This window comes from Saccopteryx leptura, chromosome 2 (assembly GCF_036850995.1).
Source record: "Saccopteryx leptura isolate mSacLep1 chromosome 2, mSacLep1_pri_phased_curated, whole genome shotgun sequence".
Lineage (NCBI taxonomy): Eukaryota > Metazoa > Chordata > Mammalia > Chiroptera > Emballonuridae > Saccopteryx > Saccopteryx leptura.
The window spans coordinates 335085142-335110700 of NC_089504.1; the positions used below are offsets into that span (position 1 = coordinate 335085142).

The 25559-nt window shown below is 38.0% G+C and overlaps 1 protein-coding gene across 2 annotated transcripts in view; it reads right to left on the reverse strand.

Annotated features, from left to right (window-relative positions):
* Positions 1–25559, reverse strand: part of TAOK1 (TAO kinase 1) — a 172988-nt gene that overhangs the window by 51767 nt on the left and 95662 nt on the right. For both annotated transcript variants that reach the window (XM_066363617.1, XM_066363618.1), the window contains exons 7-10: positions 22181–22294; positions 18443–18534; positions 7647–7740; positions 5331–5412 (exon numbers count right to left, since the gene is read on the reverse strand). In XM_066363617.1, coding sequence (XP_066219714.1) covers positions 5331–5412; positions 7647–7740; positions 18443–18534; positions 22181–22294 — 382 coding nt within the window. The remainder of the gene's footprint in view (positions 1–5330; positions 5413–7646; positions 7741–18442; positions 18535–22180; positions 22295–25559) is intronic.

Below are 25559 nucleotides of genomic sequence, written 5' to 3' on the forward strand. Positions count from 1 at the left end.
ATTAAAAGCCGTTATATTTTTAAAGATTTTTACCACTAACATTTAATAAAGCTTAATCTTACAAATATAGAAAAGTAGAAAGAACAATTCTACCATTAGTATTACCATTATTAAATTTTGGTATATATCTCTTTCTTTTTTCAATTATAGTTGATATCTAATACTATATTAGTTTCAGGTATACAGCACAGTGGTTAAATATTTTTCTAACTTACAAAGTTATCCCCCCAGTAAGTCTAGTATTCACTTGGCATCATACATAGTTATTACAATATTATTGATGACATTCTCTAAGGATGTCCTTTATATCCCCGTGATGGTGTAATTTCTTTACAGAAATTTTCTAAGTATAGATTTTGTTTTGTAGGTACATAGTTAGCATATAGATTGTGGAAAGATATCTTCCACCTTGAGTTCATGAGATGCCCTCAAATTCTTGGGTTTTGTTTCTGGTTGTTTGCTTGTTTGTTTTTTTTAGCGAGAGAAAGACACAGAGACAGATAGGCAGGCAGGAAGAGAGATAAGCATCAACTCGTAGTTACATCACTTTTTTGGTTGTTCACTGGCTGCTTTTCATATGTGCCTTGACCAGGGGCCTCCAACCAAGCCTGTGACCTCTTGCTCAAGCTGGTGACCTTGGAGTTTCAAACCTGAGTCCTCACTCAGCATCCCAGGTTGATGCTCTATCCACTATTGGACCACCACTGCTCAGGCAGATGTCCTTGAATTAATTTATTTTTAAGATTTAAAAAAATTTTTTATTTATTTATTGTAGAGAGAAGAGAGAGATGAAGAAGGGGAAGGGCAGGAGCAGGAAGCACCAACTTATAGTAGATGCTTCACAAATGTGCCTTGACCAGGGTTTCAAACCAGCAACCTCATCATTCCAGGTTGATGCTTTATCCACCATGATTTTATTTATTGATTTTACAGAGAGGGGAAGAGGAGAGAGTGAGTAGTATCAACTCACAGTTGCTTCACTGTAGTTGTTCACTGGTTGCTTGTTTTGCATTGGTGCTTTGACTAGGCAAGCCCAGGGATTCAAACCCACGACCTCAGCATTCCAGGTTGATGTTTTATCCACTGTACCACTACAGGTCAGGCAACCTTACATTCTTTTTATTTTTTTAATTTATTCATTTTAGAGAGGGGGGAGAGAGAGAGAGAGAGAGAGAGGAGGGGGAGGAGCAGGAAGCATCAACTCCCATATGTGCCTTGACTAGGCAAGCCAGGGTTTTGAACTGGCAACCTCAGTGTTTCCAGGTTGACGCTTTATCCACTGCGCCACCACAGGTCAGGCCAACCTTACATTCTTATAACACTTGTACCTTCTTTACTTTCTTTGCTATGCAAAGAGTTATAACTATATATTTTATTCTTTCACTGTCATAAGTATTATGTTATTTCAACTCATAAACATGACTGCAGAACATTTCATCAAATGTTTATGCCAAAATTATTTAACCATTACTCTAATTCTGAATAGATCCTACTTCAAATTTTTAGTTCTAAGATAAATAGCTTCATATACTTATTTTTACTTTTTATTTATTTTCAGTGAGAGGAGGGGAGGCAGAGTGACAGACTGCTGCATGAACCCTGACCAGGATCCACCCGGCAAGCCCACTGGGGGTGATGATCTGCCCATCTGGGGTGTTGCTCCATTGCTTAGCAACAGAGTTCTTCCCAGTGCCTGATGGGGAGGCCATGGAGCCATCCTCAGTGCCTGAGGCCAACTCGCTCCAGTCGAGCCATGGCTGCAGGAGGGGAAGAGAGAGAGAGAGAAGGAGAGAGAGGGGAAAAGAGAGAGAAAAAGTGAAAAGGGGGAGGGGTGGAGAAGCAGATGGGTGCTTCTCCTGTATGCCCTGCCTGGGAATTGAACTCAGGACATCCGCAAGCTGGGCCAATGCTCTACCACTGAGACAAGCGGTCAGGGCCAAAATGATACATTTCTAAGTTTGATAATTTTCTACATATCTTGCTTATTTTTCACTAACATAATTCCTAGTATTCTAAACTTATTTTTTAAATTTATTGATTTTAGAGAGAGAGGAAGGGAAAGAGGAAAAGAGGGAAAGAGGAAGAAGAAAAGAAGAAGAAAGGGAAAGAGGGAAGAAGGAAGGGAGAGAGGAAGGGAGACAGGGAGGGAAGAAGGGAGAGAGGAAGAGAGGGAAGAGAGAGGAAGAGAGAGGAAGAGAAGGAGGGGAAAAGGGAGGGAAAAAGGGCGGGAAAAGGGGGAGGGAGAGAGCGCATCAGTGTGTTGTTCCACTTATTTCTGTATTCAATGGTTGTTATTTTTTAAAGCATTTTAATTTAATTAATTAATTTATTTATTTATTTTGTGACAGAGAGAGAGACAGGAAGGGAGAGAGATGAGAAGCATCAATTCTTCGTTGTGGCACCTTAGTTGTTCGTTGCTTTCTTATATGTGCCTTGACCGAGGGGCTTACAGTAGACTGAGTGACCCCTTGCTCGGGCCAGTGACCTTGGGCTCAAGCTGGTGAGCTTTGCTCAAACCAGATAAGCCCACGCTCAAGCTGGCGACCTTGGGGTCTTGAACCTGGGTCCTCTGCATCCCAGTCTAACGCTCTATCCACTGTGCCACTGCGTGGTCAGGCTCACTGGTTGTTTCTTGTATGTACCCTGACTGGGGATCAACCCCACAACCTTGGTGTATCAAAACAATGCTCCAACCAACTGAACTACCTAGCCAGGGCCTATACTAAACTTTTTTTTTTTTTTTCTATTATGAGTATCTTTTTATTGAGGCTTTCATTTCAGAGACTATGAGTGAGATCACTGCCTAGAATTCCTCAAGCATCACTGAAACTTTATGTTGTTCTTCAACACACTGTGGTTGCAAATAATACTACTGAATATCTATCTATCTATCTATCTATCTATCTATCTATCTATCTATCTATCATCTATCTATATAGATAGATATATCTCAAGACTTTCTTTGTATCTAACTACTGTGTATCAGTGAAAACAAACTGAACCTCTTGAAATTCTAAAAAATTCTTAATAATAGTCTACTTATATTTTGTAGTGAAGAATCAACAAGATTCCTTAGGGTCACAGAAATAGAGTCAAATCCTACTTACTAATGTCTTATCTAGATGTTTTAAGAAGTATATGAATTTCGGCCCTGGCCTGTTGGCTCAGCGGTAGAGCGTCGGCCTAGCGTGCGGAGGACCCGGGTTCGATTCCCGGCCAGGGCACACAGGAGAAGCGCCCATTTGCTTCTCCACCTCTCCGCCGCGCCTTCCTCTCTGTCTCTCTCTTCCCCTCCCGCAGCCAAGGCTCCATTGGAGCAAAGATGGCTCGGGCGCTGGGGATGGCTCTATGGCCTCTGCCTCAGGCGCTAGAGTGGCTCTGGTCGCAACATGGCGACGCCCAGGATGGGCAGAGCATCGCCCCCTGGTGGGCAAAGCGTGGCCCCATGGTGGGCGTGCAGGGTGGATCCCGGTCGGGCGCATGCGGGAGTCTGTCTGACTGTCTCTCCTGTTTCCAGCTTCAGAAAAATGCAAAAAAAAAAAAAAAAAAAAAAAAAAAAAAGAAGTATATGAATTTCAATAATACTTTTATTATTAATAAGATGGGGGAAAGATAAGAAGACCTACCTTCTTTTGTATTTAAAAAATTTTTTTTACTTAATACCTTTAACTCTATAGGAATACATGTTAGAGAGTTTCAATGCAATAACATTGATTTATTATAACTTTCATTACTAAGACTTAATTGTCAAAAATTTATTACACAAACACGAAACCTTGACATTACAGTGCAGAAATAATAATTTCTCTATACTTTCAGCTAGAAGATAGCTCCTGTAATCACTGTTCTGCAGATTTATGAATATGATGGTAATATTGCCATTATGTTATAAAGTTTTCCTATCTCACTAATAAGTGGCTAGGTAAGGACTTAAACTCCTTAATTTGAGGTTTGATGAATGATGATGATTGAGTTTCACCAAAGCAATCCAATAAACTTCTTGAGAAAGATGTGTTCTGAATATTTTCAGGAGACTTAACACTATTTTTTTTTTTTTTGTATTTTTCTGAAGCTGGAAACGGGGAGAGACAGTCAGACTCCTGCATGCGCCCGACCGGGATCCACCCGGCACGCCCACCAGGGGGCTACGCTCTGCCCCTCCGGGGCGTTGCTCTGTCGCGACCAGAGCCACTCTAGCGCCTGGGGCAGAGGCCAAGGAGCCATCCCCAGCACCCGGGCCATCTTTGCTCCAATGGAGCCTCGCTGCGGGAGGGGAAGAGAGAGACAGAGAGGAAGGAGAGGGGGAGGGGTGGAGAAGCAGATGGGTGCTTCTCCTGTGTGCCCTGGCCAGGAATCGAACCTGGGACTTCTGCACACCAGGCCGACGCTCTACCACTGAGCCAACCAGCCAGGGCCGACTTAACACTATTAACCTCCCTATTTTAAAAGTAACTTTGAATTCTTTTTGTTTCAGTCACTTGAGAAAAAGTTGTCATCATAAACAATGGATCTGGAGATGTCACAATAAAGCAATGTAATTGATTTTCAAGATAAAAATCAATGCAATATAGAGATCATGTATCACAGAAATGTACACTTGAAGCCTATATAATCTTATTAACCAATATCACTCCAGTAAATTTAATAAAAATAAAAAAGATGAACCTCCAAATGAAAATAATTTTGAGAATATAAAGGATATAGTAATCATGTACTTAAATTAGGCAACCAAATCAATTGAAAACTGAATAGAATTTACATGATTTAAAAAATATTTTCATTAAATTAGAAAAATATATTTCCAGAAAGGAAACAAAAATAAGATATCCATTTTTAAGTTTCTTCTGAAATCTTTCTCTGAAAATATTAACATAAATATAGCACATCATTTCTTTTCCTTTCATGTTATTTTAACATAGGACAGATCAATAAAGTATAGATATAAAAATTAAATTCAAAGTTAAACTATGTTTTTCCAACTTTGAAATATAACATTATTACTATAAATCTATAAATTAAATTTTGTAATTATAACTCATGAGTATATTCTTGCTTATATAAAAATTTAGCTACCTGGTACTATTTTGAATATCTGACTGTGTATTCTATTCAGCCAAGGTAAAAGCCGTTAATCAATTTTTGGAGGGGGAATGTAAAAATTTAGCATCTGAGAAAAGAACCAAGAGAAAACAATACATAAAATTAATATTTTAGTAAAAACTAGTAGAGCATTCTTAATACTGATGATTCAGAATCAAAGAGGAATAAACCATAATCTTTAAAATAATTTCTTAGGAGTAAAAACAGACTTAGAGTATAATAGAACTGACCTTTAAAAGCTCCTCTGATGTAGGGCGATCTTGAGGGATTTTCTGGAGGCAAGAATCTACAAAGTTGCGAAAATAATCAGACCTATTGTAAAGGAAAGTATCAAGTGAACATATTGCTATTTCCTTTAAAAGCAGATCCACAAATCAAGATATATGCCTATTGGTGGGGGCAGGGATGGAAAAGAAATTGTATTAAAAAAGTAGCCACAATGCACTATATAGTTCATTTAAGTCTATGAAAAGTATCTAAAGCAACCAGTGAACCTTTACCATTTTTGAAAGATAAACTTGCACTGATTATTTAAAAGTTCTGCTCCCACATATTTAAATATCACAACTCATTTTAAATTCAGGCAGAACTAGAGAAGTCAATCTTTTCCTCCTTTGCATTAAAATCTAGGTAACATTCCTCTCTATTTGTTTTCTCTACCACCTCTCTATCATTTATTTGCTCCTTGGATTATCTTCTACATAGCATATTTCAGATCATCACTCTATTAGCTTAGGGGGGAATATTTTTATACCTGACTATTTGGTATCCTTAAACAAATGGTAAACTTCCACTAAACCCAAAAAACCAATTAAGATATTTTTTAAAACATTAGAAGTCTACATCATTTTATTATAGTGTATTACCTATAAGAGTTCAGTGAGCAAGGCAGTAAGTCATAATTAATTACTCCATCAATGTTTGTCTGAAATAGTCAAATAATATTTTATGTTTTGTGGCAAGGAAAGAATTCCTCTTGAATTCCCAAAGCATCACAAAAGACAGTCTGTGGTCAATATATATATTTATTACCTAAATGTACCATATTACTAAACACTGTGCCAAAAGATTACTTCTATATAGCTCTACATAAGCAACAGAGTTTGAATATGTAATTATGTAATCTTAATTATGTAATCTTTAAAAAAAATAATGTATCACTAATTCATGCATCTACTTGTAAATTTCAAAGTATTTATTAAATATACTAGAATTTCCCTAGAATTTTTCAAATTCTAGATACACCTTAAGAATTAATTTCCACTAGCCCTGGCCAGTTGGCTCAGTGGTAGAGCGTCGGCCTAGCTTGCAGGAGTCCCGGGTTCGATTCCCGGCCAGGGCACACAGGAGAAGCGCCCATCTGCTTCTCTACCCCTCCCCCTCTCCTTCCTCTCTGTCTCTCTCTTCCCCTCCTGCAGCCAAGGCTCTATTGGAGCAAAGTTGGCCAGGGCGCTGAGGATGGCACCATGGCCTCTGCCTCAGGCGCTAGAATGGCTCTGGTTGCAATGGAGCGACGCCCCAGATGGGCAGAGCATCGCCCCCTGGTGGGCGTGCCGGGTGGATCCCGGTCGGGTGCATGCGGGAGTCTGTCTGACTGCCTCCTCGTTTCCAATTTCAGAAAAATACAAAAAAAAAAAAAAAAAAAAGAATTAATTTCCACTAAAATTTTCTATCACTAATAAAAATCCTAGTTTTCTAAAACAGTCAATCTCTTCTACATAAACTCCTTTACATAAATTAACTTAATTTTATCAAATCAAGGAAAAGGAACATCAGAGCATTCCGAATAATAACATAGTAACAATCAGAAATACCCCCCCCAAAAAACCAAAAAACAAAAACAAAACAAAACAAAAGAAATATCCCAAAGTTATAAATTATCTGGTAATTCTGATACATCATTTTATCTATGTTTTATACCATACACATTATAAACCATTCTCCAAAATAGCACTACAGGTATGGCAATCTACATACTTTATTTATAAAATATTAATGTTTAAATTGTGCTATTTATTATATAATCAGGGTTATATGTATTCCTAAAGTTGAAAGACAATATAAAATACAAATTTTTGTTTTAAGCAACACTTTTTGCTTCCATGTGGTAACACTGAGATACATATGCTATGAAAAGCAGATATAATAAAGGATAAGAATAGTATAAGTAAAATATGTAAACCTATTTCATTTTATCTATCTTTGCCAATAGTTTAACACAGGTTCACTGAGTGAATTTCATAAGCTAATAGCATACAGAATAATGTCTTTTAATCAGCCAATAAAAATAACATACTCCAAAGCAATGATGGGTTAATTATCGTCTTGTTACAGGAATAAACCTATTTTCCTATTTTATTATCTCTTCAGGTAATACATTTTACCTAGCTGAAATGAAATCATTTTAATAACATTATGGAAAAGCATCTATCTAGCTATCTATCTATCTATTTTATTTAGACAATTAAATTTAACAGGGTGACACTGGTCACCAAAAGTATTTAATTTATACAACGTTGAGTACTGTATCTCTTAGCAATACTCACCATTCATTAGACTGTAGTGTAGGGGATTCATTTTGGGCTATGTGATATAAGGCACTCATTGCATTCATATTAAATAAAGGAGGCTTCCTTTCCGCTGTAAGAGAAAAGAAAACTTGCCTCTTAAAACACATGCCTATTATGAAGGGCACACAGATATTGTTAAAGTTATTTTAAATAATCTCAAACTACACAAAAAAAATCACAAGTCGAGTTCAAAGAACATTTTCAATTAAATCAATTTAGAGAATAAAACCTCTGTTAAATCAGGCCATTAATGCTGATCTATGACCCTCATCTAATCCTCATTCAAGTTTCAATCAAATGTCAAAATAATGTCTTTTGTAGCAAAGTAAGCATTGATCATTTGTGTCCTTTAAAGAAACTATTTTACCTAAGTCGTTAAATTTATTAACATAAAATTGTTCATATATATCCCTATAATCTTTTTTTTTTTTTTTTTAAATTAAGTGAGAGGTGGTTAGGCAGAGACAGACTCCTGCATGTGCCCTGACCAGGATCCACCCAGCAAGCCCTCTATGGGGTGTTCTGCCCATCTGGGACAGCTGCTGTGTTGCTCTTGCTGAGCTATTTTTAGCACCTGAGCAAGGCCATGGAGCTATCCTCAGTGCCTGGGGCTAACTTGCTCAAACTATTTGAGCCATGGCTGTGGGAGGAGAAGGGAAAGGGGAAAGGGTAGAGGGGAGATGGGAGATGGGAGAGGGGAGAAGGGAGAGGGGAGAGGGGAGAGGGAAGAGGGAGAGGAGTGGAGAAGCAGATGGTCACTTCTCCTGTGTGCCCTGATGGGAAATCAAACCCGGGACTTCCACACAATGGGCCAATGCTCTATTGCTGAGCCAACCAGCCAGAGCACTCCCCATAATCCTTTTAACACCTGTAAGATCTGTAATGATGTCACCTTTCACAGCTGATCTTGGTAATTCTTGTCCTTTCTTTATTTCCTGATCAGTCTGGCTAAAGGTTTATTAATTTTATCATGTTCCTCAAAAAACTATTTTTTTAAAATTTAAAAATTGGTCCTTAGGATCACACAGGTTTCAGTTGTACACCTCCATGACACTTAATCTATAAATTGCATTGCATGCCCATCACCCAGAGCCTTAGGATCACATAGTTTTCAGTTGTACACCTCCATGACAATCTATAAATTGCATTGCGTGCCCATCATCCAGAGCCAAACCTTCTGTCACCGTATGTTTGGTTTCCATTACCCCCAACTACCCTCCTACCCCCTAGAGCAGCGGTTCCCAACCTGTGGGTCGCGACCCCGGCGGGGGTCGAACGACCAAAACACAGGGGTCGCCTAAAGCCATCGGAAAATACATATTTTAATAATAAATATGTATATAATATATTTTAATAATAAATATGTATTTTTATTATTAGTGCTATTTTGGAGAATGGTTTATAATGTATATGGTATAAAATATATTTATTATTAAAATATATACATTATTAAAATATATACATGTTTATTATTAAAATATGTATTTTCCGATGGCTTTAGGCGACCCCTGTGTTTTGGTCGTTCGACCCCCGCCGGGGTCGCGACCCACAGGTTGGGAACCGCTGCCCTAGAACAAGTTTTTTATTTCACTGATTTTCTCTATTGTTTTTGTTTTCTATTTAATTGACTCCTGCTTTATTTTTTTTCTTTCTTCTGCTTACTTTGTGTTGAATTTGCTCTTCTTTACCTAGTGTCTGAAAATAAAAGTTGAATTCATAACCTTGACAATTTTAAAGATATAAGACTTTTGAATGTCTCTCAATGAATTTGTCTTATGATTAAATTTAGGTTATACATCTTTGGCAGGAATAGCACAGAAGTAGATGTTATATTTTTCTCATTGTCTTCTATGAGGCAGTGCATGATTTCAAATGGTTCTATTATTTTTAATTTATATTTGTTGATTTTTAGAGAAAGAGCGAGAGAAAGGGGAAGTGGGGGAGGCAGAAACAATGATTTGTAGTTCCACTCATTTGTGCCATCATTGGTTGATTCTTGTATGTGCCCTGACTGGGGATTGAACCTGCAACCTTGGCATGTCCAGACAATGCTCTAATAAACTGAGCTATCAGGCCTCAAATGGTCCTGATTTGATGGTATTCACTTTGATCACTAAAGTCTGTGCCTAACAGGCTTCTTCACAAAACTTCCATTTTACTCTTTTATTTACAATTTATTGTATGAACATACATTTTTATTTTATTTAATAAGCTATAATCTGCTATTATTACTTATTTTGATGTTCAAAATGCCTCACAGTTGAGCAGTGAGAATGTTTTTATTCTGGCTTCTTTTTGACATGGTCTTATCATTCCTTGATCATCTCCTCGCTTTCTGGCATACTAGATGCTCCAGGTTCTGGTACCTTCCCTACTTCAGACACTGAATCAACCGATTCTCTAAAGAGCTGTGGCAAATAGGTGTACTCACTGCTACTGAGGTTTAACTGCTCTTAGATCCTGCCAGTGGATAAAGTTAGGGAATATATACATGTACACAGTATATTTATATACATACAGGTACATTAAACACCTATATGTTTATTGAACATTACTGTGTTCTGGCCCTGGCCAGCTAGCTCAGTGGTAGAGCATTGGCCTGGTGTGTGGATGTCCTAGGTTCAATTCCTGGTCAGGGCACACAGGAGAAGTGCCCATCTGCTTTCTTATCTCTCCCCTTCCTCCTTCTCTCGCTCTCACGCTCGCTCTCTGTCTTCTCCTTCTGCAGCCATGGCTCGAGAAGTTCACACACATTGGCCCTGGGTGCTGAGGATGGCTTGGTGGAGCTTCCACCTCAGGTGCTAAAAACAGCTTGGTTGTGAGCATGGTCCCAGATGGGCAGAGCATCAGACCCAGATAGAACTTGTTAAGTGGATCCCAATCAGGCCACATACATGGGTCTGTCTCTCTTTCTCCTCTCCTCTCATTTGGAAAAGAAGAAGAAAAAAATAATTGCGTTTACTACAGTAGCTCAAATCCAATCCAACACCATAATATTTATCCTAGCTTTCTCTTTCCATTATTTCTAACACCCTTCTCTAACAATGAAAAACTGCTCTCATCATCTTTCATATTTTCTTTCTTTTTTTTTTTTTTACAGGGACAGAGAGAGAGAGTCAGAGAGAAGAGATAGATAGGGACAGACAGACAGGAATGGAGAGAGATGAGAAGCATCAATCATCAGTTTTTTGTTGTGACACCTTAGTTGTTCACTGATTGCTTTCTCATATGTGTTCTGACTGCGGGCCTTCAGCAGACCGAGTAACCCCTTGTTGGAGCCAGCAACCTTGGGTCCAAGCTGGTGACCTCGAGGGTCTCGAACCTGGGTCCTTCCGCATCCCAGTCTGACGCTCTATCCACAGTGCCACCGCCTGGTCAGGCGCTTCATATTTTCTTATTTGATAAATGTCCCCTGTATGTAACCAGTCTCCTGTCTTTGCCACTACCCTTTCTTCTGAGCAGATGCCCCTTTTCCTGCTAAAGTTTTGAAACCACATTCTGAGTCACTCTACAGTGTCAATGTCCTCTTCATCCACTTAATTTCTGATACCCCACCCAAACTGCAGAAAGGCCCTCCTCAGCAGTCCTCATGAGGAAAGCCCTCTTCTTTTTGATGAGAAACTACGAGTATATAGGACCACCCCCAAAATGAATGCCCTCTTTAGACTGACCCTATGCAACAGGTAGCTCTCCTTATTGTTGTCACCTCACCCAACTTGGACTGACACCTCATACTAAGCCACCTCTAGGTTTGAATGTTTCACTCACCCCACTAGGGCTCTGAATCTCCAAACCTGACTGACCACCTGCATGGATACCCTCATTAGATTGTTTCCCCAGACCAGCCTATTGGTCTGTGGGAACTTCCTCTTTTAATGAAATGACTCAGATACTCCACCCAGGGCTACCAAGACTGACTAGCTAAATAGTTTGGGAAGGGGAAGAGTTACTAAAGAAATTCTGAATGAATGAAATAACTTGTTTCTGTGATAATTTATTAGAGTATTTAAATTTTTTAAAATAGCGTATCAATTTTAAACGGTGTACCATAAATATATCAATCAACCCATGCTTTATTTTGTCATTTACTATAAAAACTGAGTATCTCTCAATATTGTCAATGCTGAACTTAGCGAAAAATCACAGAAGAGATTTACCAAATGTGAATTTCCCAAAGAGATTTACTAAAATATAGTGGACTTTGGTGAATTTAACTGACACATTCTATCTCAAAGTCTTATAAGCTACCACTATACTAATATGAGTTAAACTAAATTTATTTTTTAAAAAGTTACAGAGATCCTAATTCCTTATTATCTTATAAATATTTCTCACCTGTAAATGTGAATTCCTTCTATAAAATTGAGTTGATTTTTATGTCTGATGTAATACAGTGGTCCAGTTTCCCCATTACTGTTTATTAAAGAGATTGTCCTTTCCCCATTATGGATTTTTAGCTCCTTTATCATAAACTGACCATGTATTTGTGGGTTTATTTCTTGGCTCTCTATTCTGTTCCAGTGATCTACGTGTCTGTTTTTATGCCAATACTATACTGTTTTGATTACTAAAGTTTCAAATACAGTTTTAAATCAGGAAGCACAATGCCTCTATCTTTGCTCTTCCGTATCAGGATAGCTCTGGCTATTCAGGATGTTCTGTGGTTCCATACAAATTTTAGGATTGTTTGTTCTATTTCTATAAAAAATGCCATTGAAATTTTAATAGGAATGACATTGAATCTGTAGACTACTTTAGATAGTATGGATATTTTAATATTAACTCCTCCAATCCATGAACAGAGAGTATCTTTCCATTTCTTTGTGTCTTCTTCAATTTCTTTCATCAATGTCTTATATGTAGTTTTTTTAGTACAAGTCTTTGACATCCTTGGGTTGAATTTATTCCTAAACATTTAATTCCATTTGATGTGCCTGTAAATGGGACTGTTTTCTTAATGTTGGGAGCACTTACAAATATTGTATCTTCTTGTTGGATTAACCTCTTTATCATCATGTAATGCCCTTCTTTGTTTCTTAAAGTCTATTTGCCTGATATAAATATAGCTACCCCAGCTTTATTTAGGTTTAAATTTTGTATGGAATATCTTTTATCATCTCTTCACTTTCAGTTTATGTGTATCTTTATATCTGAAGTGAGTCGCTTGTATCCTCACATAGCGTTTTTTTTTAATCCATTCAACCAGTCTGTCTTTTTTTTTTTTTTTTTTTTTTTTTTTTAAGTAAGAGGAAGGGAAAAAGTGAGACAGACGCCAGCATGAGTCCCAGCTGGGATCCACCTGGCAATCTCATCTAGGGCTAATGCTTGAGTACTGAGCTATTTTTAGCACCCAAGGTTAAAGCGTTTGAAGCAATCCAGCCACTGGCTACAGTAGGGGAAAAGAGAAAGGAGGTGAGGGAAGGGGAGAGAAGCAGATGGTCACTTCTTTTACATGCCCTGACTGGGAATTGAACCTGGGACGTCCATACACCAGGCCAATGCTCTATCCACTAAGCCACCAGCCAGGGCCCAGTCTGTCTTTTGATTAGAAATTTAGCCCATTTACAATTAAAGCAATTACTGATGAATATGTATATTTTGTTCACTATTTTCTAATTCCTTTGTTGTTCCTTTCTTCTTCTCTTGCTCTCTTCCTTTTCAATTTGGTAATTTTCTGTAACTGTATGGTTAGATTTCTTTATCTTTTGTGTATTAATTATGTTTTTGTTTATATGAAATAACTTATGTTTTAATAATCTATTTTAAATTTATAACAATTAAAGATGAACAGATTTTTTTTTTTTTTTTTGTATTTTTCTGAAGCTGGAAACGGGGAGAGACAGACAGACTCCCGCATGAGCCCGACCAGGATCCACCCGGCACGCCCACCAGGGGGCGACGCTCTGCCCCTCCGGGGCATCATTCTGTCGCGACCAGAGCCACTCTAGCGCCTGGGGCAGAGGCCAAGGAGCCATCCCCAGCGCCCGGGCCAAAGATGAACAGATTTTAAAGCTGAGATGCTATTCCCCATAACCGCCCTTATTTTGTTTTTGTTGTCACAATTTACATCTTTATGTTCTGTGTATCCATTAACAAATTACTCTTATAGTTCTTTTCATTTGTTTTCTTTTTACTCCTTTATATATACTTCTGAAATATACTTCAAACATACAGGGTGGGCAAAAGCAGATTTACAGATGTTCATATAAAAATAATACAATAATTAATAAATAATAATACAAGAATATATAAACTGTTTCACATTCTTAGAACTGTAAACCTATTTTTGTCCCACCCTATATACAGTGTGCCCATAAAGTCATGGTGCACTTTTGACCGGTCACAGGAAAGCAACAAAAGACGATAGAAATGTGAAATCTGGGCCTGACCTATGGTGGCGCAGTGGATAAAGCGTCGACTTGGAAATGCTGAGGTCGCCGGTTCGAAATCCTGGGCTTGCCTGGTCAAGGCACATATGGGAGTTGATGCTTCCAGCTCCTCCCCCCTTCTCTCTCTCTGTCTCTCTCTCCTCTCTCTCTCTCTGTCTCTCTGTCTCTCTCCTCTCTAAAAAAAAAAAAAAAGGAAATGTGAAATCTGCACCAAATAAAAGGAAAACTCTCCCAGTTTCATACCTATTCAGTGCAGTTCGAGGTGGGCTCACACACAGATTTTTTAGGGCTCCTTAGGTAGCTATCCTGTATAGCCTCTATGGACTCGTCACTGACTGATGGCCTACCAGAACGGGGTTTCTCCACCAAACTGCCAGTTTCCTTCAACTGCTTATCCCACCGAGTAATGTCATTCCTATGTGGTGGCGCTTCGTTATAAAGGCGCCAATATTCATGTTGCACTTCGGTCACGGATTCGAATTTAGCGAGCCACAGAACACACTGAACTTTCCTCTGTATCGTCCACATCTCGACTGACATTGCCGTGGGCTGCTCCACTGTATACACGGTGTTATGTCATCATCTGCACATGCGCACATGCTGCCACATCATTCTACAGAAACTGGGAGAGTTTTCTTTTTATTAGGTGCAGATTTCACATTTCTATCGTCTTTTGTTGCTTTCCTGTGACCGGTCAAAAGTGCACCATGACTTTACGGATACACTGTACATTTTATAATCAGAAAAAGATGGTAAATTTTATTTTTATAACAATGATTGTACAGTCATGAATGTGGCTTGAAAAATGACTAGGAATATTTTCCACCAAAATGTAAACAAATTTAACAAACTCACCTATGAAAAATTTTGCACTTTAAGATTTCTTGGTCATAATACATAACCAAGTTATTTTCATCTTTATAACAAAGTATGAGTAAGTCATATTTATTTAGATATATATTTATCAAAACCAAGGATAGTACAGTTGATTTAAGTTTGCTGTCTAAGCTATACCATAAAAAAATAATTTGCTTTAACTTATTATCTCTAAGTAATCTAAAGTAGAAAAGCATATAATAGATATACTTCTCATGACTGCAAATCTAATTTGCAATGAAAATCATGCCTCTAGACCTGTATTGTCTAACAAGGTAGCCACTAGCCTCATGTGACTACTTAAATACAAACTTATTTAAATGAAATAAAATTTAAAATTTAGTTCCTTGAACAATAATGACATTTCAAGTGCTCAAAAGCCATGCAGATACAGAATATTTCTATCACTGCAGCAAGTTTTACTGGCCTGTACTACCCTATACATTTCCCCTGGAACCAGAATCAGTCTTAAAATACAGTTCCTGCCTGACCAGGCGGTGGCGCAGTGGATAGAGCGTCGGACTGGGATGCGGTGGACCCAGGTTCGAGACCCCGAGGTCGCCAGCTTGAGCGTGGGCTCATCTGGTTTGGGCAAAGCTCACCAGCTTGGACCCAAGGTCGCTGGCTTGAGCAAGAGGTTACTCGGTCTGCTGAAGGCCCATGGTCAATGCACATTTGAGAAAGCAATCAATGAACAACTAAGGTGTAACAATGAAAAACTAATGATTGATACTTCTAATCTCTCTCCGTTCCTGTCTGTCTGTCCCTATCTATCCTTCTCTCAGAATCTGTCTCTGCAAAAAATAAAAAAAGTTCCTGACTTACCACTTAATAATTTAAAACATTTATAAGTAAAATCTTAAAAATTGATTATGACAAACTATTTTTATTTTTTTTAGCAAGAGAGATAGAGATAAACAATGAGACATAGAGACAGAATGGGAGAGAGATGAGAAGCGTCAACTTATGGTTCATTGGTTGCTTCTCATACATGCCTTGACTGGGGGGCTCCAGCTGAGCTAGTCACCCCTTGCTTAAGCCAGCAACCTTGGGTTTCAAGCCAGTGACTTGGGATCATATTGATGATCCCATGCTCAAGACAGATGAGCCTGTGCTCAAGCCGACAACCTTGGGGTTTGGAACCTGGAACCTCAGCATCCCAGGCCAACGCTCTCTCCATTGAGTCACCAACAGTAAGGCTATGATAGACTATTTAAAAAGTATGACAACTGCATGCCTAAAACTCTACTTTCTCATCCATTTAAAATTATATACAGAAAGTCACATCTTCTGAAGTTGTGCTATTATAAGTGTAAAAACTATTATGAAAGAATTATGAACTAGAATAAAAAGCTAGAAAAAATAAGATGCCATTTCACACAAACTGCATAGTTTAGACAGATTTCTTTTTGACCAGTACAATGAACTAATAATACTTTCTAATTAAGTAAATATTAAAATGTATCAATGATATCTAACAACTATTAATGCAGTTTCACTATCACCAAAGAGCAGGGTATAGAAAAATAAACCATGGGCAGAGTACATTAACCAGAGTCTCTACATTTATACGCAGGTTTCTTAAGAAAATAATTAGAATTTGGCCCTGGCCAGTTGGCTCAGTGGTAGAGCTTCGGCCTGGCATGCAGGAGTCCTGGGTTTGATTCCCGGCCAGGGCACACAGGAGAAGTGCCCATCTGCTTCTCCACCCCTCCCCCTCTCCTTCCTCTCTCTCTCTTCCCCTTCCGCAGCCAAGGCTCCATTGGAGCAAAGTTGGCCCGGGCGCTGAGGAAGGTTCTATGGCCTCTGCCTCAGGCGCTAGAATGGCTCTGGTTGCAACAGAGCAACACCCCAGATGGGCAGAGCATCGCCCCCTGGTGGGCATGCCAGGTGGATCCCAGTTGGGCGCATGGGGGAGTCTGTCTGACTGCCTCCCCATTTCCAACTTCAGAAAAATACAAAAAAAAAAAAAAGAAAATAATTAGAATTTATCAGTAAGAATAATAATCAAGGGTAAAGGAATAAAGTTTAGGATACTTTCGAACAGAATGTTTTATAAACCTCAAATTGAGGCCAAGAGATAAGAGAATGACATTATGGTAGTCTCCAAAGCTCTGTTTACTGCTGTTGTTAAATTTTAAATAAATATAATACAAAGCCTAAAGGCAACGGTTAATATAGGAATTCCAACAAAAGCAAAACTATTTAAAGATTGTTTTTGGGAAAATATTAGACTACAGGATAGATACAGTCTTGTTGCAATGAAAATTATAATATTCATCTACTATGTAATGATAAGCAAGCTTTACTTTTATTTTTACCTCAATTTCCCTATCTACTTGTTTTAGAAAAATACTAACAAACCCAGGTTGATAATAATTATCAAAATTACAACATGTATTTTACTTTTAACATGTTCTTTTCAATCCTTGGTCAATATTAGAATGGTTCAAGTAAATATTCTCAATATTCCTCATTTTTAAGTAAAGTTGAATGGAATATTCTTCTAAGAAAGGAAAAAGAAAGGTTATTGGCTGATGAAGGGGAGGGCAGGGGAAACTTGAGGAATCAAGAACAAGAAGGTCATTATCTTTAATTACAGTGATAGTTTAATTACCCACCTGACTCACTTTTAGTGGGAATGTTGTAATGATGGTCCCCTACTTTAAAAATATAGTTCCATTTATAGGCAACACAATTAAATGTGTGCATAAAACCAAATCACTATATATAATATGGTATGTAGCCTGACACCTAATTCTCATACCTAACTCAAAGTCATAAGTATCCTAGATAGAGGTAATTTATGAGTGCTTTAGAGACCTTCTATAGATGGTAAATCTATTTAATTATAGACATATTCTAGGTGTTTAACAAATACTTATTAATGTTAGACACAGATACTTCAAACTTCAAACTTAATACCAGAGTAGAAAATTACTTTAGACCTCATTAGCAGAGCAAATACAATACACCATATATATATATTTATATATATAAATTAATTGGTCACCAAAGTGAAAACTTTAATATTTTATTGCTCCCTTTAGTAACTGATACAAAAAATAAAAATATGTGATGTGGTACAAAAATTGAAGTAAGACATTAATTACATCTTACCACACAGGGCCCTGGCCGATGGCTCAGTAGATAGAGCACTGGCCTGGTATATGAATATTCAGTTTTGATTCCCAGTCAGGGCACACAGGAGAAGTGACTATCTGCTTTTCCCATCTCCCTCTCCCCCTTCTCCTGCTCCCCCATCCAGAGCCACTGGCTCAACTGGTTCGAGCGTGGCCCTGGGCACTGAGGATAGCTCTGTTGGGGCATATCAGCCTCAGGCACTAAAAATAGCTCAGTACTCAAGTGTCATCCCCACATGGGGTTGCTCAGGTATATTCTGGTCTGGCACATTAGGGGAATCTGTCTCACTATCTCCCCTTCACTATCTAAAACAAAAACAAAAACAAAGAACCTTACCACATAGTAATAAAAAAGAATGCTTACCTAGTTCAATACATGTTATTCCAAGAGACCATACATCTACTTTGCCATCATACTGTCCTTCATCCATGGCTAAAATTACTTCTGGAGCCATCCTAAAACATAAAATGTCATTTAAATTAAAGTAAAAAAACATGTATACTATTCATTAAAATCTAATTACTATCTATATGAAGAATATCTACATGAATTACAGACACTATAACTGGACATAAGAATTTTTATAATGGGAAATGAATGCATTACAGTTTGTGAGGTACACATTTACCATTGCACAGATAGTGTGAGACTCATTATATCTGTCATGATTCTATAATAGTAACCTAAAGGAAGGATGCCACAGAGCAGGGTTGTATTCTGCCTCTGTTCAAGTTTACAAAGTCTAATAATGTATATCCTTTTGGTCAGTGATGATCTCAGGATCCCATTACAAATGTTTAATTTTTGCCAGAAAGATTGAATTCCATCATTGGCACTGAATACCAGTATTTATTTTCCTTGAAGTTACTAGCTCACTCCATTTATTTCAGAAAATATTTGCCATAAAAACCAACACTAAATAAACATAGTTTGTCAGTCTTTGCTTCAAATAAAAATAGTATTCTGTGATAAAAGTTGCTATGCAAGTTCACAACTGAAACATCAGTCTTTGCTTCAAATAAAAATAGTATTCTGTGATAAAAGTTGCTATGGAAGTTGACAACTAAAACAATCAGACAATTATCAACCTTACAGGTGTCTTGGTTATAAAATGAAACATTAATTCATGTCTTCAACTAGAGTCTAACATTTTTTTAAAAATTTTTATTTATTTATGCATTTTAGAGAGAAGAGTGAGCAAGAGAGAGAGAGAGAGAAACAGGGGAGGAGCAGGAAGCTTCAACTCCCATATGTGCCTTGACCAGACAAGTGCAGGGTTTTGAACCAGCGACCTCAGTGTTCCAGGTCGATGCCTTTATCCACTGCGCCACCACAGGTCAGACTAGAGTCTAACTTTTTTTTTTTCCAGAGAGAGAGAGAGAGGGATAGACAGGGACAGACAGATAGGAACGGAGAGAGATGAGAAGCATCAATCATTAGTTTTTCATTGCACGTTGCAACACCTTAGTTGTTCATTGATTGCTTTCTCATATGTGCCTTGACCGTGGGCCTTCAGCAGACCGAGTAACCCCTTGCTGGAGCCAGCAACCTTGGGTTCAAGCTGGTGGGCTTTTGCTCAAACCAGATGAGCTCGAGCTCAATCTCGTGGCCTCGGGGTCTCAAACCTGGGTCCTCTGCATCCCAGTCCAATGCTCTATCCACTGTGCAACCGCCTGGTCAGGCGAGTCTAACATTTTTTATGGTACTCTAACCTTACCCTTCATTTGTGTTTGGAGTCAAGCATACAGACACAATACTTGCTGATTTTTTCAATAAGATTGTTACCAGGCAGCTGTGTACATGCATGTGCATGCACACAAAGATATAAATATATGCATAGTTTCTGTGCCCCAAATACACTATGTACAAATAAACAAACATGTAAATAAACTTTCAATTGTCAAAATAGCATGTTTTCAATGTGTCCTTTAAGATGTTGAAGTAAGTTTGTAAAATCACTAATAAAATTAAACAAGTAATTTCGTTTATTGTAGAACCTTCCAGGGCCTTTTAAATATCTAATATTCATTATTACTTTCCAAAAAGGGGAATCATTAAGGAATATTATTTGCTCACAAAACCCTTTTGTTTTTATAGAGGGGAGGGTGACTCCATCTAAACTAGGGTCCACAAAAATAAGTTTGGGTCTTCTAACCTTGCCTATATGAACTGGACTGCCTGCCCTCCTCTGCCTTTCAAGGACTGTGGCCTGGGATTCAAAACCACAGGCTCCTCAGCTGGGCCCTGGCAGAGCAGTTCATGTTTAGTTCTTTTTATAGAGGAGGGAGGAGCTGGGTCAGGGACAGCTGTTGGTCATGAACCCTTAAATTAAAGGAGATGATGAAAAAAAGAAAATTTTTTGGTCTTATAGAAAAGTGGTCTTCAATTTTTTTTTAATTCATTTACCTCCAAAGAATTTATAGGAACTATGTATTGCCTTGAACATTTTTGAGTTTGTATATAAATTTTATAAATAGTTGCAAAAGATATAATGCAAAGCATATACACACATATAGTAAGTACACTTAGATCCTTTAAAGATATTTAAAACTTAAAGCTGCAGAATTAGCTCATTCAATTTATCAAAAACATCGCCACATAACTTAATTAGCAAAGCTGGCCTTCGTGGTCATATCAATCAGTCGAGTCAGAATCATTTCTGTCAGAAAGTCTGACTTCAGTTTTCAATACAAATAATATGTTAATGTGTTCCCATGTCAACTATCTTAGTTATAAATTCTACATTAGAAAAAAAGAAGGGAGGGAAGATAATTGGAGAGGCAGTAAAAGGAATGGGAAGGAAGATGACTGAAAAGGCACAAGGCTTTACCAAGAGTTTGTATCCTGACTCTTCAATATTTCTCACAGATGCTACCTATTCTGAAATTGTCCCTCTGGTGTTGCTTTGAGACTTTTATATTCCAGAGCAATGCATCACTGTAATATTTAGAATAGGTAAAAAAAAAAGCTTTTCTTTTAGAATGTTAGAGAAAGGAGATTTGAAAGGTCCGCAGGGAAAAAGGATGTCGTGGACCTAAGAAAACACTCAGCATAGAAAAAGAGGACACATGGATAGAAGTTGAAGATCTAGAAAATTATTCCCTTCAAACTTGTTGACGCTAATATTGAATTATTTATGGTTAAAATTACATGATGTCTAGAATTTAACTTCAAAATAACCAAGGGGTGGAGAAGAAGAGGAGAGGAGTGAATACATAGAGTGAGAATGGCCATGGGACAATGATGTTGGGATGAATGATTGGTATGTGAGGCTTTATTATATGCTTGTTGACTTTTATGTATATTTGAAATTGTCTATAGTAACATAACTTCCCCCAACTCCAAATCAGCTACCAGTCTTGAAGTACTCTGAGCCTGAAGATCAATGATACATAGCAAATATAAGCTAAAGAAACACAAATTTCCACTTAGCATTTGTATCTAATCCCCACTTCAATTTTTATTGAATTTTTTCACTTCCACACCCAATATATAATGCACATAATAACAAAAAAGAAAATGGGGGGGGTGGGGGAGAGAGGGAATAATAAGAGGAGATGCAAGGGCAGCACTCCAAATCTGTATCTGAAACGAACTATAATGCTAAAAGTTTAAAATGTCCAAAATAGGCCCTGGCCGGTTGGCTCAGTGGTGGAGCGTCAGCCTGGCATGCAGGAGTCCTGGGTTCGATTCCGGCCAGGGCACACAGGAGAAGCGCCCATCTGCTTCTCCACCCCTCCCCCTCTCCTTCCTCTCTGTCTCTCTCTTCCCCTCCCGCAGCCAAGGCTCCACTGGAGCAAAGTTTGCCCAGGCTCTGAGGATGGCTCTGTGGCCTCTGCCTCAGGCGCTAGAATGGCTCTGATTGCAGCAGAGTGATGCCCCAAGATGGGCAGAGCATCGCCCCCTGGGCAAGCCGTGTGGATTCCGGTCGGGCGCATGCGGGAGTCTGCCTGACTGCCTCCCTGTTTCCAGCTTCGGAAAAATACAAAAAAAAAAAAAGTACAAAATAGCATATTTTCAGAAAAAAAAGTCTGCGAAAAGTACTACCACACATTAGTTATTTCAATTATAAAAACCAATACCAGATAGGATAATTCTTACCAATATGGTGTTCCCACAAAAGAATTGGCAGGAGATGCCATGGAAGCAGATCCAAAGTCAGCAAGTTTCACCTGGCCTGGTTCTGTCAGAAGAATATTTCCTGCTTTGATATCTCTGGGTTTAAGAAACACAAAAAATGATTTCTTTTTATTTCATTAGATTGTGTTGAAAATAACAAAATCAAATAAAAATTTATAAAGTAGGGAAAAGAAATAAAAATAAGTTCTAGGATAATCTCTCAATTGGGATAGTAAGAATTAAGATCTAAATTAGAAAACAAAATATACAGAATTCATATAAATACATAGAAACAATTTTTTTTAATTTTTAATATTAATAAATATTTTATTTATTAATTTTTAGAGAGAGAGAAAGAGAAGGAGAGTGAGAAAGAAGGGGGAGAAATGAGAAGCATCTACTCGTAGTAGCTGCTTCCTATATGTGCCTTGACTGGGCAAGCCCAGGGGTTTGAACTGGTGACCTCAGTGTTCCAGGCAGACGCTTTACCCACTGTGCCACCACAGGTCAGGCAACAATTTTCTAAAACATTAAGACAAAATAACAGTAAAAACAAAAGATAGAAAATCAAGCAATTGGAATATATAGTCTTTGAGTTCCTGTTTACTGGTATAAATAATGATTTTAAAATTGGAATTTAATTAGACCACTTCTTTATAAATGTAAGATTTCTGAGTACCTCACTTAATGTAAAAAACAAACAAAAATCAAAAACAAAATCCTCATGCCCGCCTGACCAGGCAGTGGCACAGCGGATAGAGCGTCAGCCTGGGACTCTGAGATGTTCAAAACCCTGAGGTCACTAGCTCAAGCGCAGGCTCATCTGGCTTAAGCAAGGAGTCACTGGCTTGGCACAACTGCCCGCATTCCCCCACCCCTCATCAAGGTACATATAAGAAAGCAATCAATGAACAACTAAGGTGCCACAACTATGAGTTGATATTTCTCATCTCTCTCCCTTCCTGTCTGTCTGTCTCTGCTTGTCCCTCTCTCTCGCTTAAAAAAACAAACAAAAAAGAGCTCAGGCCTAATTTTTCATTATTTAATTAAAAAAATTTTTAGCCATAGCCGGTTAGCTCAGTTGGTCAGAGCATTGTCCTGAAATATCAAGGTTGCAGGTTTGATCCCTGGTCAGAGCACATACAGGAAGCAATCAATGAATGTACAAGTAAGTTGAACAACAAACAAATGCCTCTCTCTCTCTCTCCATCCTCTTTTCTTGTCTCTAAAATCAACCAATAAATTAAAAATTCTTTGTAATTAACAAAATTTAAATTTATGTATAGTTAGAATATACAATCTTATATTAGTTTATTAGTTTCCAGTGTATAATATAGTGAGGTGACTTTTTTTACAATGTGATCACTTGACTGATTCTAGTAATCATCTGTCACTATACAAACTGTTTTGTATTTTAGATTCTAATATAAGTGAAACCATACAGAATTTGTCTTTCTCTGCCTGACTTATTTCACTTAGCATAATACCCTCTAGGATCCATCCTTGTTGCAAATATGCCCCCAATTTCTAAAAAAGATTCATATCATTTCCAAAGCTTAGCATAATTCATCTAACAATATTAAATGAAAACTGAAATATAAGAATAATGTAATATTCAAAATTTATTTTTTAAAATTTATGGTGTTGACATAGTTTCAAGTGTCCCACTCAATACAACACTCTCTGCACACCTCATTGTGCCCTGCCATGCTCCATGCAAAATTTCTTTCTACCTCGTTTCAAAAAAAAAAAATTTTACTTCCAAACACTTGTCAGTTTTTACTATAGTATTGTAATGAATATTAAATCTACTGTCCTTCCATTTAAAAAAATTATAACTGATTTTAGAGAGAGAGGAAGGGAGAGAGAGACAGAAACATCAATCTGCTTCTGTTTGTGCCGGGACTGGGGACTGAACTCACATTTGCACATCAGGACAATGCTCTAACTAACTGAGCTATCTGGCTTAGAGTATCCTTCCATTTGTTTTTTAAAAATGGAGAGGCACTTTGAAGTTGACAAGACCTTAGGTTCTAACTCCATCTCTTCCACATACTTACAAATATATGGATTTCTTTTGGATCTTACTGTCCTCACCTAAAAAAATGACAACCCATTAACTTACAATGACTATATTACATAGTTTAATATGTATTGCTTGGCTCACATATAAAATCGGAAAATGTTAATTTCCTTTTAAAACATGCAAAACCAATACCAATGCTAAAAATACATTATAAGGCCCTGGCCAGTTGGCTCAGTGGTAGAGCATCCACGAGCATGTGGAAGTTCTGGGTTTGATCCCCAGTCAGGGCACATAGGAGAAGCAACCATCTGCTTCTCTACCCCTCCCCCCCTTCTCTCTTTCTCTCTTTCTCCTTCTCTTGCAGTCATAGCTGGATTGATTCGAGCAAGATGGCCCCAGAACTGAGGATGGCTGGGTGTCTTCCACCTCAGGTGCTAAAAATAACTCAGTTGCCAAGCAACAGAGCAACACCCCAGATGGGCAGAGCATCATCCCATAGGGGGCTTACCCAGTGGATTCTGGACTGGGTGCATGTGGGACTCTGTCTTTCTGCCTCCTCTACTCTCACTTTAATTTTAAAAAATGCATTATACAGTCATTTAATCTTAAAACTATTATCCATTACCATGGATTATCAATGCTCAAAAGCATAGAGTCTTCAGTTGCTTTAATATGTCCATGTTATGGAATCGGTAGAACAAATATGGCATTATCTGTTACCAGAAAGACAAAAGATCTAAGTTTAGTTCTAGTTTAATCTATCTGGCTTTGTAAACTTAGGGAAATTAGTTCCAAATTGGGGTATCAGTTTTTCATCTGTAAAATGAAAAAAGATTACTTAATTCCTAATGTCCTTTCCATTTTGCAAATTAAATAATCTTGTAATTAAATTTCTACTCCAAATCTATAAAGTGCTCATACTTCAGAGAGTCCAACAGCATGTGTAGCAAAGATTTAAAAAATCCTAAATAAAGAGATCAAATGTACTAGTATGTTCTTTTTCTTTTCACGAGACAGACAAAAAGGGAGAGAGATGAGAAGCATCAACTCACAGTTGTGTTACTTTAGTGTTCACTGATTGCTTCTCACGCGTGCCTTGAAGTGGAGTGAAGGTGTCAAGTTGAGCCAGTGACCCCTTGCTCAAGCCAGTGAGCCTGTGCTCAAGCCGACAACCTCGGAGTTTTGAACCTGGGACCTCGGCATCTCAGGCTGATGCTCTATTCACTGTGCTACTAAGGGTCAGGCTAGTATGTTCTTTTAAAGGCATGGACAATCTAAAAATTATGAGTTACAGAGACTTGGGGCAGTGACCACACAATACAATGTACAGATGAT